General features: G+C 51.4%; 1 protein-coding gene across 6 annotated transcripts in view; it reads right to left on the bottom strand.

The window, feature by feature from the left end:
- CACNA1A (calcium voltage-gated channel subunit alpha1 A) overlaps positions 1-17,731 on the bottom strand; it is a 197,718-nt gene that overhangs the window by 52,517 nt on the left and 127,470 nt on the right. For all 6 annotated transcript variants that reach the window (XM_057490153.1, XM_057490152.1, XM_057490154.1 and 3 more), the window contains exons 18-22: positions 15,393-15,499; positions 12,989-13,798; positions 4,342-4,796; positions 2,688-2,826; positions 994-1,123 (exon numbers count right to left, since the gene is read on the bottom strand). In XM_057490153.1, coding sequence (XP_057346136.1) covers positions 994-1,123; positions 2,688-2,826; positions 4,342-4,796; positions 12,989-13,798; positions 15,393-15,499 — 1,641 coding nt within the window. The remainder of the gene's footprint in view (positions 1-993; positions 1,124-2,687; positions 2,827-4,341; positions 4,797-12,988; positions 13,799-15,392; positions 15,500-17,731) is intronic.

Here is a 17,731-nt window from a genome sequence, read left to right as displayed (position 1 = left end):
CTGGGTCCCCAGGGGGCCTGCCAGGCCTGTGAAGGAAGGGAAAATGCAAGGTAAGCTGCTGGCAGCCGGGCTTGACTTACGGGGCCTGCCAGCCTCGCCAGGCTCCTAACCTACTTAGTGAGGATGGCAGGGCCTGGCTCCCAGTGGAATATGTACTTTTGGCCTGGCAATGGGGAGCAACAGGGAAGCACTGGGGGAAGAGGTACCACTGCTGGTCTAGAATCTGCCATGCCCTTGCTAGTGGTGCCGTGGTCTCCCCTCTCAACCATGGGCGTGCGCATTCATTCCTCTTTGGCAGGATTCAAGCGGAGCCACGCATACAGTAGGTGCTCAATAAACAGGCTGGGGAAGGCAGACTTGGAATTCTGCAGTGTGACCCTGGACAGATCACTTAACCTCCCCGAGACTCAGTTTCCCTATCTGTCAAACGGGGCTTGCAGTATCAGGGGGGCTTGCATGCCAAGTGCCTGGAAGCAGGCCTGGAACACAGCAAGAGTTTGATTAACAGGGACTGTTAGCAGGTCCTGGGCCCTCAAAAGAAGAGCTTTTTAGGTCTCTAAAAAGCTGAAAGTTCAGGCTGTGTTTGAGTCAGATAATCCTTTCTTTCGAAGCTTTGCATCCAAATGGCCAAGTCTGTTGGGTAGACTGGCTACTGGGAGGGGTTGCCTCTGGAGTGCCCCTTACCTGAGTACCCCCCAAAATCCATGCAGAACATGTGTACCTATATATACTGCCAGTGTCACTCCTGCTACCAGGAGTTCCAGCAATTTTCAGCCCCACCCACTCTAGACCACTTCTCCCCCGCCAGGCACACAGAGCCTCCCGCTGTCAAGAGCATCCCCGACAATCAGAGCTTGCCCTCCCAACCAGCAGCCATGCAGGCTGTTTCCCAGGGGTGCCCCTGATGTTCCAGCTCTTAGCTTTTAGGATGCAGGAGAAAACAGCCCATGACAAAGAACTGGGCTGGGAAGGGGCCTGCGGGGTAGGACTCACATTATTCCTCGGTGCGTTGGGCTGCACGGGGTCCTCGGCCGCCAGGGCGATGCTGCTCATGGCAATGACCATGAGGATGCACATCTCAAAGTAGCGCAGGTTCAAGATGTAATGGCACAGGCGGCGAAGGCTGTTGGGGACAGGTGGGCATGCAGAGGTCCACTCAGACCACGGGCTTGCAAGCCCTTTCCTTCTGTACTCTCCTTATGCCACCTACCGCAGCCTGAGATCTCTAACTCCCAAAGTCCCACATCCAACAAAGAATCAAGCTCCTATGTCCGGAGGTCCTTTTGGGGGTCCTGGAACCCCAAGAAGGCAGGGAGCCCTCAGCCAGTGAAGATATTCACAGGCCCTATTTGTAAGTTCCTATCATTCCCAAATGATCCTTTCGGAACATCTTGATTCCCAAGCTGAGTTGCAGAAACATTGTATGTGATTCTGTAGGAGATGAAAAAGTCCTGTGGTCAAATAAAGCTGGGCGATTCTGGGTGAAGTAAATTAAAAAAAAAAAAAAAACTAATTGAGTGACCTTAGGCAAGTAACTTATCCCACAGTGCCTCAGTGTTTTCATCTATGAAATGGCTGTACCAATAGTGCCAACCTTCCAGGAATGTGAAGATGGATCAAAAGAGCTAATATTTGCCTTGCACATTGGTAGGGGATCCACAGAGTAAAAGGCCTGAAATTATTCACTGCAAGCCTTATCAGAGCCTTTAATGTGCTAGTAGAATAATACTTAAGCACTTAATCTCTTAAGTGGAGCTCATAATAAATAGGTCATTAGGTTGTGTGAAGGGCAGCAGGGCTCAGTGGTAAGGACAGGGATGCTGAGTCAGTCTGTCTGGACCAGCCCACTTGCTTGCTGCTAGAACCTCGGGCAGGTGACTTCACCTCTCTGGGCCTCAGTTTCTTCTGTCAAATGTGTATAAGCATAGTACCAACCCCACAGGATTATCATGAGATCAAAGGAAATTGAAAAGCACTCAGAACAGTGCCTGGCAAAGAATGCCACATTTGAGTGTTTCTCTAGGAAAACAGGTAACATCAATTAAATAGAAAAGTTAATGTGCAGTGTGAATCTCCAAGAGATAGACTAGAAAGCAGCGACCCCCGTGCCGGCTTATTCGACATGATTTTTCTTTGTCGAGAAGCCCTTCTAAGGACCAGCATTTTAAGAAACACCCTTTGGAAGAATGCCATTGTAGAACCACCTCTGAGTCACCATGACACACGTGATAAATTTCTCCCCTAAATAATCTATCCTCCTCAAGGATGCCCAAGACAAAAACGCTATGGAGCTCAGAGACCATCTGCTCAGAAGACAAACCTTATAAGCAGAGGTTAGGAGCAAGCGCTCAAGAACTAGGGCTGACATGTATGGGTGTACAGGTTGTGCACTGCACAAGGCAGCCTTTTCTAAGGGGCACCTGTCACATCACAGACAGCACAGATTTGGAAATCTGTGACAATGATTTCTAGCTGATGGCAGGATGGGGTCTTTTTTCCTGTGAGAAATTCCTATTTATATCACTTAAGGGCATCATTTTTAAATTTGCTCAAAGGTTCCCTACGGGTTAATGATGTTCTTGGAGGCAACTTTCCCACTACTCTCTATCTGGGCCTGCCCACTGGCTTGACATCCACTGCCCCAGTGGGAGCCCTGGGCCCCTGCCCTGGCCACAGGCCATACTCACGGGTTGGTCGTGGAGAGGATAAACATAGAGCTGTAGGGGGGCATGGGCTTGGGGCCGTCTTCCCCAGGATCATCTTCCTCCTCCTCCTTCTTCTCTTCCTCCTTTTTTGGCAGTGGGTCTGGGTTGGCGTTTTTGTTCACTGTTGGGAAAGAACCAACACAGGGCTCCCTCCACAATTTCCCATAAGCCTCTGGGCTCCTGTCCACTCCCCAGAGCAGGCAAGCAGCAGCTGACTCTTACCAAGTGCCTGCTGTGTGCCAGACACCACCTTATGCCACTGAATCCTCACGTGACACTATGAGGTTGGTGCTTTAGGATCCCCATTTTACAGAGGCGGCAACTGAGGCCCAGAGAAGTGATGTGCCTTGCCTGAGGTCACACAGATGGGCTGTGGCAAAGCTGGGATTTGAACTGGGGTGGCCTGACCCCAGAGTGCCTGCTCCCAACGACTCTGCAGCCTTGAGTCTGGTGGGGCTCTCGCGGGGTATTAACATAGACCCACCCCCATCCTGCTGGACCTTTGTACGTCGCCTCAGAGGCATGTGGGATGAGGCCCCACGGCTCCACTTTATGGATGGGAATACCGAGCTCTCCCACTGTCAGACTTCAGGGCTTCCCCCCATTAACACCTCTCTCCCGACTGGAGGGGAAGAGCCTCTACCCCACTGAGCCTTGATTCTGCAGCCTAGCCTCACTAGCCCATGGCGGGCTGAATCCCTCTCTGAGCCTCAGCATTTTCATCAGCAAAATGGACATGATGACAAGATCCGCCCTGCAGGACTGTGGCAAGCATTTATTGAGCAGATGTGTGGGAACCTTTGCACAGGGCAGAAACTAGAGGAACTGCATTACTGTCATTTTAGGAAATAAGCAGCTCAGTGGGTCATCTCCAAATTGCGAGTGCTTCTCCGAGGCAAACCGTACGTGGGCAGGGGGGCTCAGAGGGGGTGAAACCTGCCGGTCCCTTGAGGGCCTAGATCTGCACTGTCCGGCACTTGAGATGTGGCTAGTCAAATGGTGATACGCACCAGATTTCTGAGACGGAGGATTAGAAAAAGAATGTAAAATAGCTTGTCAATAATTTTTTTAGGTGTTGGTTACACATGGAAATGGTCAAGTTTGGGTATCAATAAATAAACTTTGGGTTAACCGCAATGTATCATTAAAGTTCAGTTCACCTAGTTTGTTTTTACTTTCTAGATCGTTTCTTCCTCCCTCCCTCCTTTCTTGTAATATGGCTACTAGGAAGTTTAAAGTGACGTATGTGGCCCATGTCATTTCGTTTGGACCGTGCTGGCGTAGCGTGCCATCTGACTCTCCCCAACTTGCAGTCACAGGAATCCTCTGCTCCTCAAATATGGCGGCTCCCTGGCTCCCGTGGGTATTCAGGATGCAGGAAATGCCACCAACCCTACTGAGTGTGCACATGTGCCAGGCATTGCATGTATAGTATCTCATTTAAGCCCCACGAGGCAGGAACTACAGCTGTACCCATTTTCCAGAGGCAGAAACTGAGGTCAGAGACGTGGGGGCGGTTCCTGTCCAGGGTCATCCAGCCAAACCTCTAGTGACTGAGCCCAGGCAGCCCCATTCTCCAGGGACGCTAGGCCCGCCCCAGTTCAGCAGTGGGGTGGAGGGGAGGTGGGGGCCTCACCTTGGAGGACGGTGTGGTTGACGGGGGGTGGGCAGGCCGGGGGGATGTCCACCGTGGTGTGCTCGGGTTTCCTGGCAGTCTTAGCTGAGTTGGTCTGGGTGCTGCTGGGGTTGGTGACGATAAGGCTGTTCTCGGGGGTCTTGGGGGGACCCGGGTTGGACGGGTTCCCCGGGTTGTTGGGCATCCGCCGGCTGGCCGTGTTCTGGGGGTTGGTGGCTGTGGCAGGTGGGGCCGGCATGGGCCCGGGGTCAGTGCTGTTCCCTATCTTGGCTGGGCTCTGGGGCAGGCCGGCGTGGCCAAGGCCGGTGTGGGGACCGGCCGACTCCGCGGTGGCCAGTTTGTTGTTCTTCATGTTGTCGATGTCCTCGGCCAGCGGCAGCTCTTGGCGGCCCAGGTCCTGCTGGATTGGCCGGGTGGTCGACAGGCTGGGGCCCGACCGGGAGCCCTGGTTTTCTCTGCGGAAGGCAGGACGACAGAAAAGAACCCATAACCGAGTCAGGATAATCAAGGGGCCGTTTCCGGATCCTGCCCAACAGTCCACCACACAGGAGCGCCCCTGGGGCACCAGGAGGCCGTGACCTGGAGCTCCTGGCACTGAGAGAGAACCAGGTGGGTTCTTGGTTGGGGATCAAGGCCCCACAGGGGTGCAACTACCCCCCCAGTTCCCAAAATCAGTTCTGCTTCTCCTGCCAGGAGGCTGTTTCTCGGGGGATAGTCGCTCCCTCAGGGAAAATCCCAACTCTGCCTACTTGACCCCCATTAGCTCCTGAGCATGACAGGGGTGCATGATGCTTTCTGAAGTAGTTAAAATGGATACAGGAGTGGGGGCGGGGTCACGGGGAAGGCAGTCCAGCACAGAGGAGACAAGTAGTGACTCTGTGGCATCTTACTACGCTGATGGACAGTTACTGCAATGGGGTATGGGGGGGACTCGATAATATGAGTGAATGTAGTAACGACATTGTCTTTTTATGTGAAACCTTCGTAAGAGTATATATCAATGATACCTTAATAATAAAAAGAAACAACAGATATAGGAATGCCATCTCTTTAGGTGGCTTTAGATGCCTGTACTATTTATGCCCCTCACCAAGTATTTCAGACAGGGAAAGTGGGCACGCACACACGTAAACATAAGGCTCTCAGGTGCTGTTCTAAGGGCCTGGCTTGTCACAACCCGGCCATCCACAGCCCCGAGAGGGACAACTGCCAGCACCATTTTACAGATGAGAAAACCAAAGTTCAGAGAGGTTAAATCTCTTGCCTAAAGCCACACGGCTGGTAAATGAACAAGATGATTTTTCAGAAGGATACAAGTGCAGTGGGCAAAGCATTCCAGGCAGAGGGAACAGCCAGGGCAAAGGCCCCGGGGTGGGGACACGCTTGTTGAGTGGGGCTGGAGGTGGAGCCGGGGAGATGAGGTGGGTAGGAGTTTGATGCCTCAGTTACCCAAATAATTAACACCACACAGATGGGCATGAGGAGAAAGTGGGTGGTCAGTGCACTGGGGAGAAGGGAGAAAACGTGAAGGGTCCTCGCTGAGCTTTTTCTGCCCCAGTGCGCGCCCAGACATCAGCTTGGTGAGGGAGGCGGTCTATTTTTGTCTCTCTCGTTCACAGCTGTGATTGCAGTGCCCAGAACAGGGCCTGGCATATGGCAAATGCTTGGTCACTTCTTGTCAATTGATCAACACTTGCCCCCATTTTTCAGATGAGGACAGTGAGGCCCAGGAGAAAGTCCTACAGGCCCAGACTGCCCATCCACCCCTGCCTCCTCCTATCTGCATACACTTTGCTTGGTTTGCACTGAACCCCTTCTGCACCCTGGATTCTCAGACAGGGGCCCCGTCTTTCCCCAGTCCCTGGATCCTGGCCATGGCAAAGCCCATTTCTCAGAAGCACCCCGATAGCTAGCATTGGCAATCTCAATGGCTCCTCTCTGCAGAGCTCTCGGCAGCACAAACTTCTTCCTTGGCTTAAAGGCAACCTTGTGTTCTACTTCCTCTGCCCTCCCCTTCTCCTAAAAACTTGCATTTATTGAGCACTTGCCACCTGACAGAGTTCACACATTTCAGCTCATCTGATCCTCAGGACAACCGTGCGATGCGGGTAGGATTGCTGTCCCCATTTTACAGAGGAGGAAACCGAGGTCCACAGCCAGGAGGGGCCCTGCCTAAGGCTGCATGGCCAGTCGGGGGCAGAACCAGCTCGGAGACTGCACACTGCGGTCCTGGTGCCTGTACTGCTTACCACCCCCCTGACGCTGCAGCCCTCTCACCAGGCAGCCTGATCTTGCAGCAGGCTCAGCCCATGGCTGGTGGGTGCGGGGATCCGTGGGGCTCTCTGGAACAGCCCCCAGTGTGAGGCCCCCTCTGGCTAATCCCAATTCATTAACTTCTCCAACAACCTTTTAAGGCAGGATCATGGCTGTTCCCATTATATACAGATCAGGAAACTGAAGCCCGGGGAAGCTGAATCCCACTAGGACATGGTTTTGTCACGTCGTTGATATCACACACTCACTCAAGACACTAGAAGCAAGCAAAAGGTGGCATTCAGATTGTACCTGGGACATGAGATGCAGTCCCAGGTACCCAAAGCCTCTGGGCAGTACAGGCCTGGCTCCCCATATCCAATCCAGAGCCCTAAATCGACTTCATGCTTAAAAAAAAAAAAGTCAGCCTCCCCCGAAGGGCTACCCACTGGCTAAGCTGCCAGCACCGTCTTCCTCAATTTATTTTTGCATTTTAACCTGAAAAAGTCCACGGTGCTGTTTGTAAGAGACAGAGAGACAAGGTTATTTAGTTCCAGATTTGCCTCTCTGAGGCCACACAGGCCCAGGTGAATTTCTCAAAAAGGTGAGGGGGTCATAGATTGACACTTTAGAAGACAGACTGACCTGGGTGGGAGTCTCAGCAATGCCACGTGCTAGCTGTGTGACCCTCTGCAGTTTGACAAACTTCTCTGAGCCTCAGGTCTCTTATTTTAAATTGGAGGTGACAGCAGAACCTTCCTTATAACATGGAGACTACAGTGAAACTCCAAATCTTGGAGCTGATTTGCTATGTAACCCCTGCCTATTTCTCACTCAGAACTTGGGCCTGGTCAACTCACTGAGCTGCCTTGAGGAATACATGTGGTTCTTCCCTCAGAACTACTCCCAGACCTTGAAACCTAGTGGGATTTTCCTCCAAAAATGGATTTAGAACTTGCTTGGGACCCCTGACCCTTTATCCTTCCCGATTTCTCCTTTTTGGAAGTGGAATATCTATCCTGTGTGTTCTATCTATAAACTACACCATTTATTTTCTAGACGGTCACTTCTTGTCAATTGATCAACACATGCCCCCATTTTTCAGATGAGGACAGTGAGGCCCAGGAGAGAGGTCTTGGGTTTCTGGGTCCACAGGTAGAGGGGGATTTTAGCCCCAAATAGATCATTCCCAGAGTCTAGGACTTAGATGATGAGATTTCAGGTCTTTGAGCTGATGCTGTACTGGGTTAAGACTTGGGGAGCCGGGATGGGGTGAATATTTTTTGCACATGGGCTGGATGTGAGGTGGTGGTGGTGGGGGTCAGAGGGTGAGCTGTATTGAGTTGAATGCCTTCAAAAGACATGTCTACCTATAACCTTGGGATGACATCGTCCTAGATTAGGGAGGGCCCTGAATCTAAGGACAAGGGTCTTTAGAAGAGAAGTGGCAAAGACACGTAGAGGTCAAGGCCATATGAAGACAGAGTGAGAGACTGCAATGACTTCTCAGCCAGAGTGCTGAACGCCCAGGACTGCCAGCAGCCCTTGGAAATTAATACCCTGCCCAGACAGTGAGCGTCAGCTGCCATGGTATGGATGAAAGGAAATACATTCTAAACTAGTATTTCCCAATGTTTTTGCACAGCCCCCAAATAGGTTCTCCTAAAGCCACCCCGGCGGCTGCTTTAGAAGTTGTACCCCAAATGAAAATCTGGCTGGGAATATTTTTGCATCGTTTTTATATGTGTATGTTTGCAATAGATATCCCTATCAAAAGCAGGCTTGGTTAACTTATCATTTCAAAGAGAACCGACATCCTCTGGCCACCATCTAAAGAGGTTGTACTAAATAATACAGCAGTGGACACCATGCTGAAACTTGTGGGGACATTTTGTTAGAGGGACAGCCTTGTGCAAGGGACTGAGTCCCTCATTTGGATAGAAAGGGGACCTACAGATTTCTGTTTTGTTTTGGCTTCCTCTGTTGGCTCTGTTTGTTGGCAGATTTTTAACAAGCTCAGCCCCAGCTGGCCTAATACCAATCTCCAGGAAGTTGCATTTCCAAGTGTCTCTAAGGAGAACTCAAAAGGGGCCGAAAACTTTGAAGTCAGTCCCCCTCCCCCTTCCCTCTTGGGCATCTGCCATCAGCTGCCCGGAAGAGGCAGCCGGCTGCATAATGCCTGCACCGACTCCCTTTGCCAGATAATCACTTCGGTGGCCCTCTGCCAAAGGCTGTGGGCACCTTAGCCGGGGCACTCAGGCGTCTCGGTCCAGAGTATGGCCCCACTTGCCCGCGCCACCACTGTCCCACACACCTATGGGTATCGACTCCCTTACAACGACTATCACCGCCGTTGGAGGTGGTATCTAGTTCAGGCCTATTTTACAGACAAGAAACTGAGGCCTGGGGAGGCAAAGAAATTTGCCTGATGTTACCTTGCTGGGAAGGGGCGGAGCTGGAGATTTTAGGTGATAGAGCCACGCAGTAAAGGAAATGGGGCAACGGATGAGTTGGGAGGCATGGAACAGGGGTGCTGGAGAGACTCCCTTTGGGGCTGCTGTGAAAACCAGGGTGTGTTCAAGGGTGAAGCATCCTCTCACCCTGACCCCAAGCAGGATACACTGAGGCTCAGAAGCCCAGAATCTCTCTTCTTGCTCCTTTTGGGGAGCAGGTTGTTATGGTGATGGGGGCAGGTGGAACTAGGAAGCAAAGAGCCGAGATATTAATTCCGGGGGGGTGGGTGTAGGTATCAGCAAAAGCTCCCCTCGCTCAGCCGAGTCTAGCAGGGGGCACTGCCTGGCTATCAGGGAGCAGCAGATGCCCTACGACCCCCAGCTTTTCTACTGGGAGTCAAGGAAAATGCCATTTTCTCTTTGGCTGCCCTGGGTGAGGGTCTGGGCCGAGCACCTATGGAATGCCGTGACGTAGAATGTGTTTCTGGCCGTTTTCCACTGGGCAGAGCCAGTGAAAGCTTAGGGGAGGGGGCATGTAAGCTGGTGGAATTGAAGAGGGAGACAGGAAAGCAGAAGTGGGGAGAACACAGAGGGACCAGAATGAAAAAAATATATATGTAATTATCAGTATTTTGGAGAATGGAAAACACACAGCATATCTGGAATGCAGGAAGCAGGCCTCTTTGGTAAGGCCACTGGCTTCGTTGTAACAGAACCAAGATGTCTTTTCAGTATGTTATATTCTTGAATAAAGTTTTATCTTTACCATTCCTTTTTTTTTTTAAGCAGATGAATGGCTCGTCTTGTATTTTTTTTTCTCTAACAGTATCTGAGTCTTCACGAAGTCTTATTTCCAACAAGCACTAGGACCTTTTTGTCAGCCAAATGAGCGACATCTCGCCTGAGCAGGGCGTCTGACGCGTTGATTGGTAAGGGGTGAGCAGTGAGTGCCCTCCCAGTGGTGCAGATCTGGGACGTGGGGAGACAGGCTCCTCCTCCAGAGGGAAGGGGGAGCGGGGACCACCTCGGGGGTTCGGGAAAGCTGGGGTCTTAACACATTTCTGCTGTCCACTGGCTGTGCTTGGGGAAACCCTTCCCTGCTCTGTGCCTCAGTTTCCCCATCTGCAAAAAGAAGGAGTTGGATCTAAAGGCTCTGGATCTAAAGTCGTATTTTTAAACAAAACAAATGAACAAACTAATCAGAAACAGACTCATAAAGGCAGAGAATGGACAGGTTGTTGCCACAGGGGAGGGGGCCGAGGGGCTGGGCAAAACAGGTGAAGGAAAAAGAGGTACAAACTTCCAATTACAAAATAGGCTAGTCAGGGGGGGGATGGAAGTACAGCACAGGGAATATAGCCCAGAAAATTGCCATTTTTTTGCACATTGACAGATGGGAACCACACATACCGTGGTGGGTATTTCATAATGTATATAATAGTTGAATCTCTATGTTATACACCTGAGTCCAACATAATATTGTATATCAACTATACTTCAAGGAAAAAGGAAAAAATTATAAAGTTGTTTTTGTCTATCAATGAATCTTAATAGTAATAATGATAATAGTAGTAACAGTTAATACTTATTGAATGCTTACTAATACTAAAAAGTTAACATTTATTGAGGATGCAATAATAATAATAGGTAACATTTATCGAGCACTTATTATGAGCCGGGCACTATTTAGAGCATTCTACATGTATTAACTCATTTGAACCTCATGCCTGCCCTAGGAGGTCAGCATTGTTCTTATCCCCATTTTTCAGATGAGGAAAGGGCAGCCCAGAGAAGGGAAGTGACATGCTGTCAGTCACACAGAAGGGAAGTGATGGAGCAGGAGTGTGACCTCAGGATTTGGGGTTATTGCCCGTCACCACCAGGCTGTGCTGACATCTGTCCCTGTCATTCGGTCTCCTTCAATGACCGGGGTAGATATAATAACAAGGATGATGACAATCATTTTTATCACTAGTAGTAGTAATAAGTGCGACTGTCAATCATTGAAGTCATGTGCCAAACATTTTATCCCACCTAAAAATCCCTTTGGTGGCCTCCCATTGCCCTGACAGGACCCAAGGGCCCTGCTGACCCATCCCTGTCCCTTTTCGTGGTCTGCCACTCTCTCACCCTCCAAACTGCAAACTGGCCTTCTGGGCCACCTCAGGGCCTTTGCACACACTCTTCTTAACCTACAGCACTCCCTTCCTTTCTTGCATTGATGTTTTCGGAAGCCTGTCCTGGGCTGGGCACAGTTTCTTGGTCTTATTTCTCAGAGTGCCCCAGATTACATCTAGCATGCTTGTCCCCTGAAGTTACTTGACTGAACCCCCAGCACCAGCGTAGACTACAGTAGGCACTTAGTAAACACTGATGGAATGAGTGGATAACCCATAAGAGAAGACCCCCTAGTAGAAATGACCTGGAACAACAGGGTTCAGGGGGCTCTTGTTTCAGGAGACATGTGGAGACCTAATGACATAATAATTGTGGGCTTTGTGGACATTTAGGAAATGGAAGGCAGGTATATTAAATACCCTACTATGTGCAGGGTAATCCCATCCTTTCTCCTTTATGACATTCTGTCCCTCGTACAGGTGAAGAATCTGCTAGTGACAGTCTGCACCTTTAGTTTTAACCTAACTCTGTTACAACATAAAATACTTTTTGCATGTTTTAAAATATATAGTGCATTTTCCCAGAATGCAACTATTGGACAAATTTTAAAGGAAGACTGGGCTCTATTTTTGTAAGGAGCTTCACCAAGAGGTGTTCCCCATTTTGGGACATCTCAACCCAGATGGCAACTCCCTCCTGTCGTGTGAGCTACCCACACAACAATGAGTCAGCTGGCATCTGTACCTGTCGCATTCTCAGTGATTCTGTGTAGACGGGCCTGCATCAGAATTACTTCACTCTGTCCTCTAGAATCTTATTACTCAAAGTGTGGTCCCTGGACAAGCCTTGGCCTCCTCTGGGAGTTTCTTAGAAATGCAGAATTTCAGGCTGCATCCGAGACCTATTGAGTTAGAATCTGTATTTCAACAAGATACCCAGGGATATTTCGAGAAGTGCTGGCCCAGAGCCTATGCCATGTAACAGAACCACTTAAACACATTACTAAAAAACCAATATGATGCCTTACTGGTGATATAAAATAAGGTTGAGAGGACATCATCTAACAAAAGAACAATGTCTGTTTCAACATGGAAGTTGTTAGGCTGCTCTATGCAGAATCACATTAGGATCCTCTAAAGCATGTTACAAAATATGGTTATGGAAAAGAGAATGCTGCTTCCAACTGGGTAAGGTGCTGGCCTGGAACATGCCTCAAAAGCCTTGAACTCTGCTTTCCCTCCAAATTGAGGGCCCAGAGTAGCTTCTCAAATGCCCCAGGATTTAATAAGCCGAAGGGGGCCTCAAGCACAGCTAAAAATGGTATAAATTTACAGAACACTTAATGTGTTAGTTGCTCTTTCAGGCCTTTTGCATGTATTACATCATTTAATTCCAGCAATGACAAAATTAGATCCCATTATCCACATTTTACAGATTGAGAAAACAGAGGCCCAGAGACATGGAGCCGCTTGCCCAAGGTCACACAGCAAGCCACAGCAGAGTTGTATAATTCTGGGGGAGAGTTCAGGATGCTAGGTTTCTTTGAGATGCACAAGGGTGTGATGATCTGCCTGCAGCCTCTGGCACCAGACGGCCTGGGTTCAAGGCCACTTATTAGATGTGTGACTTGGGCAAGTCACGCCACCTCTCCATTTCTCCGTCTGTGAAATGGGGCTATGACGGTGGGATCTATCTGGGTTGGGGGGCGGTTGTCAAGGTCAAGGGCGCTGCTCAGGACAGGATCGGGTATATAGGAGCTGCCACTTCGTGTTACTATTACTACTGCTATTGTCGCGGCCGGGTCTGAAGTCACCGCCACTTACTTCCTCCTCCGGTGCCTGTGCTCCTTGTCGTCCCTCCGCGTGCCCGCGTCACACGTGGCGGGAGGCCCGTGCCGGTGCCGCCGCCTCCGCTCGCCGCCGTCAGGCCCGTCGCCCTCGCCCTCGCCGCCCCGGGCCGGCCGGCTGCCCTCGCGGTGCCGGGCCCGCCGCTCGGCCCTGTCCTCGGGGCCCTCGTCGGCCGGCCTGCGGTGGGCGCGGTGCCGGCGGGGCTCCCCGTCTGCCCCTGCGCGGGGGGAGCCGCCACGGGCCTCCCTGCCGCCCGCCGGCCGGGGCGCGTGCCTCCGGCGGGGGTCCCCGGCCTCGGCCCGCTCGGCCTCGCCCTCCCAGGGCCGCGGCTGCTCCAGGCCGCCCTCCCGGGCGCGAGGGTCCGGCTCGCGGCCGTACGGGCCCTCCCGGCCCGGCTCGGCCTCCGGGCTGCCCGCCCAGGGCCTCCGGGAGTCCGGGCCCCCGGCGCCGCTGGCGTCCCGCGCCCGCTCGCGGTAGCGCGCCGGTTTCCGGAGCACGTCCTCCGCCCGCTGCTGCCCGAGGCGCTGCTCCGCCGCGGGCTCGGCCGCCCGGCTCTTGTTGGTGTTGTTGTTGCGGTTCTCCTGGGGGTCGACCACCAGCGGCCGGTCCAGGTGGGTCTTCACGTCGGGCCGCAGGTGCCGGGCGAACGAGGCCTTCCAGCGCTCTTCGGGGTCCATCTCTGGGTACAGAGCCTCCCGGCTGGCCAGCAAGTTCTGCTTCCGCATCTCGCTCGCCCGCTGCTCCCACACGGACTTGGTGGGCTTCTGGTTCCTCTGTTGCTCCTTGCTGCAAGGGAAGGGCGCGGGGCTTAGGGCGCTAACGGCGCGGTGCCCTGCGCGGACCCCCCACGTCCCCCGGTGGACATCTCTGCCTGGTTGGTCTCAGCCCAGGTCGGCATCTCCACCCCCACGGTCCTGGCTCACGTGGACACTGCCAACTAGGTGGTAACTCCACCCAGGTGGACATCCTCACCAGGTACATGTTTTGGCCCAGGTGAGTGCCCTTTGCCCAGCAAAACATCTCAGCCTGGCTGGGTGTTTTGGTCTAATCAGGGTCTCGGCCTACGTGGGTGTCTCCCCAGTCCTCCTCTTCAAATGGTAGCACATGATCTCCTGGGGGCGGCCTTGATGTCCAAAATATTTTAACCTCAGAGACGGCCAATCATAATAAACACCGGCCTGGAGCAGGTTCAGAAGCCCCCATGGTGCCTGCGTGACCCTGTAGTTCTGGGTCATGCCAGGGTGGATACTTGGGAGTGGCGGAGCAGTGACTATACACCCACTGGTGCAAAGCAGCCAGAAGGCCTGCTGCCAGGAGTGCTGGCCACGGTGCAGCCCTGCACGGGGCGTACAGATTTTTCCAGGGGTGCTGTGTGCATTAATCATTTGTTATAGACCATCACCTTCCCACAGGCTGCTCTCCTAAACTTGCCTGCCTCAGCATATGACCTCCTGGGATCCCCTTTCACAGCCACCTCTTTCCACTTTCGCAAAGAAAGCCCCCTCCCCATTGTCCCATAATGCACTGCACCAATGTGTAAAATTCAGAGTATCACTGTCAATGAATCTCCATTTAATCAAGACACTTTAAGGCTACCACCTCATCACCTCTGATCTACCAGCAACCATCAGCTCTGCACTTAGAATTCAGGTATGTCCCTCACCCCCTTGGCTACAACCCCAATCCAATCCCCACTCTCTTTTGCATGGTCTCCTGCAGTCTGGTCTCCTGGCTCCCACTCATGCCCCTCAGAATCTATCCTTCTGCCAGCAGCCAGAGGGCGCCTGTGAGCACCTGAGCCAGGTCCTTTCCTCCTTTACTCAAAAACACTCCATGGCTCCCATCTGACTCACAGCAAAAATCTAAGTCACCCTCATAGCCCACAAGGCCCTGCACAATCTGCCTGTCACCTCTCTGTCCTCACTTCCTCCTACTGTGCCCCCTCTCTCACTCTACCTCAGTCACAATTGCCTCCTTCATGTTCCCTAAACAAATCAGGCCCATTCCTGCCTCAAGGCCTTTGTATATGCTGTTCCTGCTGTATAGAATGCTCTTCCCTCAGATCACCCCACAGTTCCTCACCTCCTTCAGGCCTTATCACCTTCTCAGCAAGGCCTTCATCGACAGCTTTAATTAAAATTATAACTCTTCCTAGCACTCCCTATACCTCTTAACCTTGCTAATGCTATATCCCCAGCAGCTTGTACAGTGCCTGGCACAGACTAGGTGCTTATCAACTATTTATTGCATAAAAATGGGTAGGAAGGCAGCAGTACCTCTTCCTAAAGCTCAAACCTGTCAGGGACTACTCTCTACCCCCAAATTGTTGACTGGAAGTTTGCAGATTCCCAGATAGCATCCCAAGGTTGGGGGAACTTACACAGCTATCGACATGTTGGCTGCGGACAAAGGACTCACTTCGGCCACCTCCTTGGCTTTCTGTAGAGCAAGTTTCTGGTTGGCTGCCTCTTCTTCTTCTTGTTCATCCTAAAAGGCACATGGGATGCCTGTTCACAAAACATGAACTTGGCCTCGGAGCCTTGCCCCTGACCCTACTGCTGATGAGGGGTGACATCTGAAATATTTACCAATAGGTTTGGTTTGGGTGTCGCCCAATCAGAGCCATGGCCATGATCAGAATGGAGGCCCAATGTCAGTTAAGTGTACTGCTATCCCCTTTGTGTACACGTGCGATATCCAGCCCATTATTTTTAAGCACACAGCCAGAAGAAAACAACAACAACAACAAAAGACTCCCTTTCCTTCCCACAATGAAGATTTTTCTGCACCCTGTCACAATAAGCTGGGAATGAATGCAAAGATTTTCCTCTCATTCTACTTTCCAAGCTGTTTAAACTCTCTGAACCAAGCTTTTTAAAAAACACAGACGAGCCCCCATGTGCAGAAAAATCTGGTATCCCATGGCCCATCTCATGCACTGCCAACAGCCTCCAGAAGAGGAATCAGGAGAGGAACTTATATTCTCAACCAGTTAGGTTCAGAGAGTAGGAGAATAGGGGGAAGATGTTTTAAAAATACATACAGAAAAAGACGTTTTGGGGCTTTAAATCCTTCTTCAGCCGTCATGCAGGGCCTCATTCGTAAAACAGAAAAGCCAACAAAGAAAAAAGCAACAAGACAGACATAGCCAGAGACGACACCATGAATAAGAAAAGTCATGCAGTGGCAGGGCACCCTTCCCACCACGCTGGGACCTCCGGGGTAAGAAGCAACCTTATCACCTTGGAAATGGTCAGATCAGGACACTGTCAGTAACAAGTCAGAGGGGGCACCCGGCCAGCCGCCCTGCTCTCACAAGGCCTCCCCTCCTGGTATTGTGCCGAGAATTTCTCAGAGCCGGGTCTCTGGATTACCTGCCTCAGGAATGCTGCAAATGTAGACTCCCAGGCCTCCTGAAGATGCTGGGATGGGCCCTGGCATCTGAATTTTCAACAAGCTTTCAGGTAAGTATGAAACACACTGGGGTTTGAGCAATGGTGCATAGAAGCCTAAGTTCTAGACCCATCTGGATTCAAATCCTGGCTCCTCTCCTTATTGCTTACCTTGGACAAGTCACTTAACTTCTCTGTGTCTCAAAATCCTCAGCTAAAATTTCAACCCTCCCCCACTTTCCCAACTTCCCAACTGACAAATTTATTTCTCATCAATCTCTCCCACTTGAAAATTAACCCTATGAGGGCAGGGATTTTATCATTACCTGCTCAGCAGGGGCTCCAGTGAAAGCTCAGAGGGTATTTTGTTCACTACTGCGTCCCTGGCTCTTAGACTGTCCTTTCTCCCTCCCCTTCTGCCATCCTCCAGGCATACCCTCTTCCCCATGATAGTCCCCAGGGATGAGCTTTTGGAACTTGGCTAAGTTCATGGCTGGATCAGCCCCCCACAATACCCATTCCAGCCAGCTCCACAGTGGCCAGGCTCACGGCCGTTTGCTTGGGGTGGCAGAGACTTCCGTTTCCACCCAGGTGGAGCTGGGCACAGGCAACTCATTCTCCCTCCTGCCAGGACCAGCAGATGGAGGGTTGGCAGCACCTGCTCAGTTCGGTTCAGTTCCATGAACACGTCCTGAGTACCTTGAGGCACTGGGGTTGGGGCCATGAAGGTAAGGGAGGTCCCAGGCCTGGCCTGCTGGGGCTGAAAGGAAGATTTCACATGTGTTCTCTTAATGTGATGGGGCTTTTGGGGAAAGGCTTAGGCTGGACCACGGCTAGTTCCTAAGTTGCCTTTGTTCCTAACACCCTTCTCTCAAACTGCAAAAAGGTGACCAGATTCCTTTGTGTAGTGCACAGCCTGTACAGCCATTCCCAGCTGCCCCATTCATTCATGTTCAACATCACTGACCATGAATGAAAACTGGGCTTCCTGCATGGATAGTTCTCACCCCTCTACCTCCCAAATTCTCTGACCTCATTTCCACTGCTCTTCTCTCTTCTGCTCTGTTGACAGGCCACATCTCTGCTCTTTCAGTTCCTAAATGTGTGGTGAGGTCACTTAACTTCTCTGGGCAAAATCCTCTGTTTTCCCATCTGTGAAATGGGGATAACAGTGACTCCCTATCTTTTATGCTTTTTGGTGTCTGGTACACAAGAGGGGCAATCACATTTTCTGTGGTTGCTATTTTAATTTTTATCATTACCTGCTCAGCAGGGGCTCCAGTGAAAGCTCAGAAGGTATGTGGGTAAAGAAATTGGGTTTTGGATC

The sequence above is a fragment of the Manis pentadactyla genome, chromosome 12 (assembly GCF_030020395.1).
Source record: "Manis pentadactyla isolate mManPen7 chromosome 12, mManPen7.hap1, whole genome shotgun sequence".
Classification (NCBI taxonomy): domain Eukaryota; kingdom Metazoa; phylum Chordata; class Mammalia; order Pholidota; family Manidae; genus Manis; species Manis pentadactyla.
Note: the sequence above shows the minus strand (reverse complement) of the source record. Positions and strands in the feature narration are given on the sequence as shown.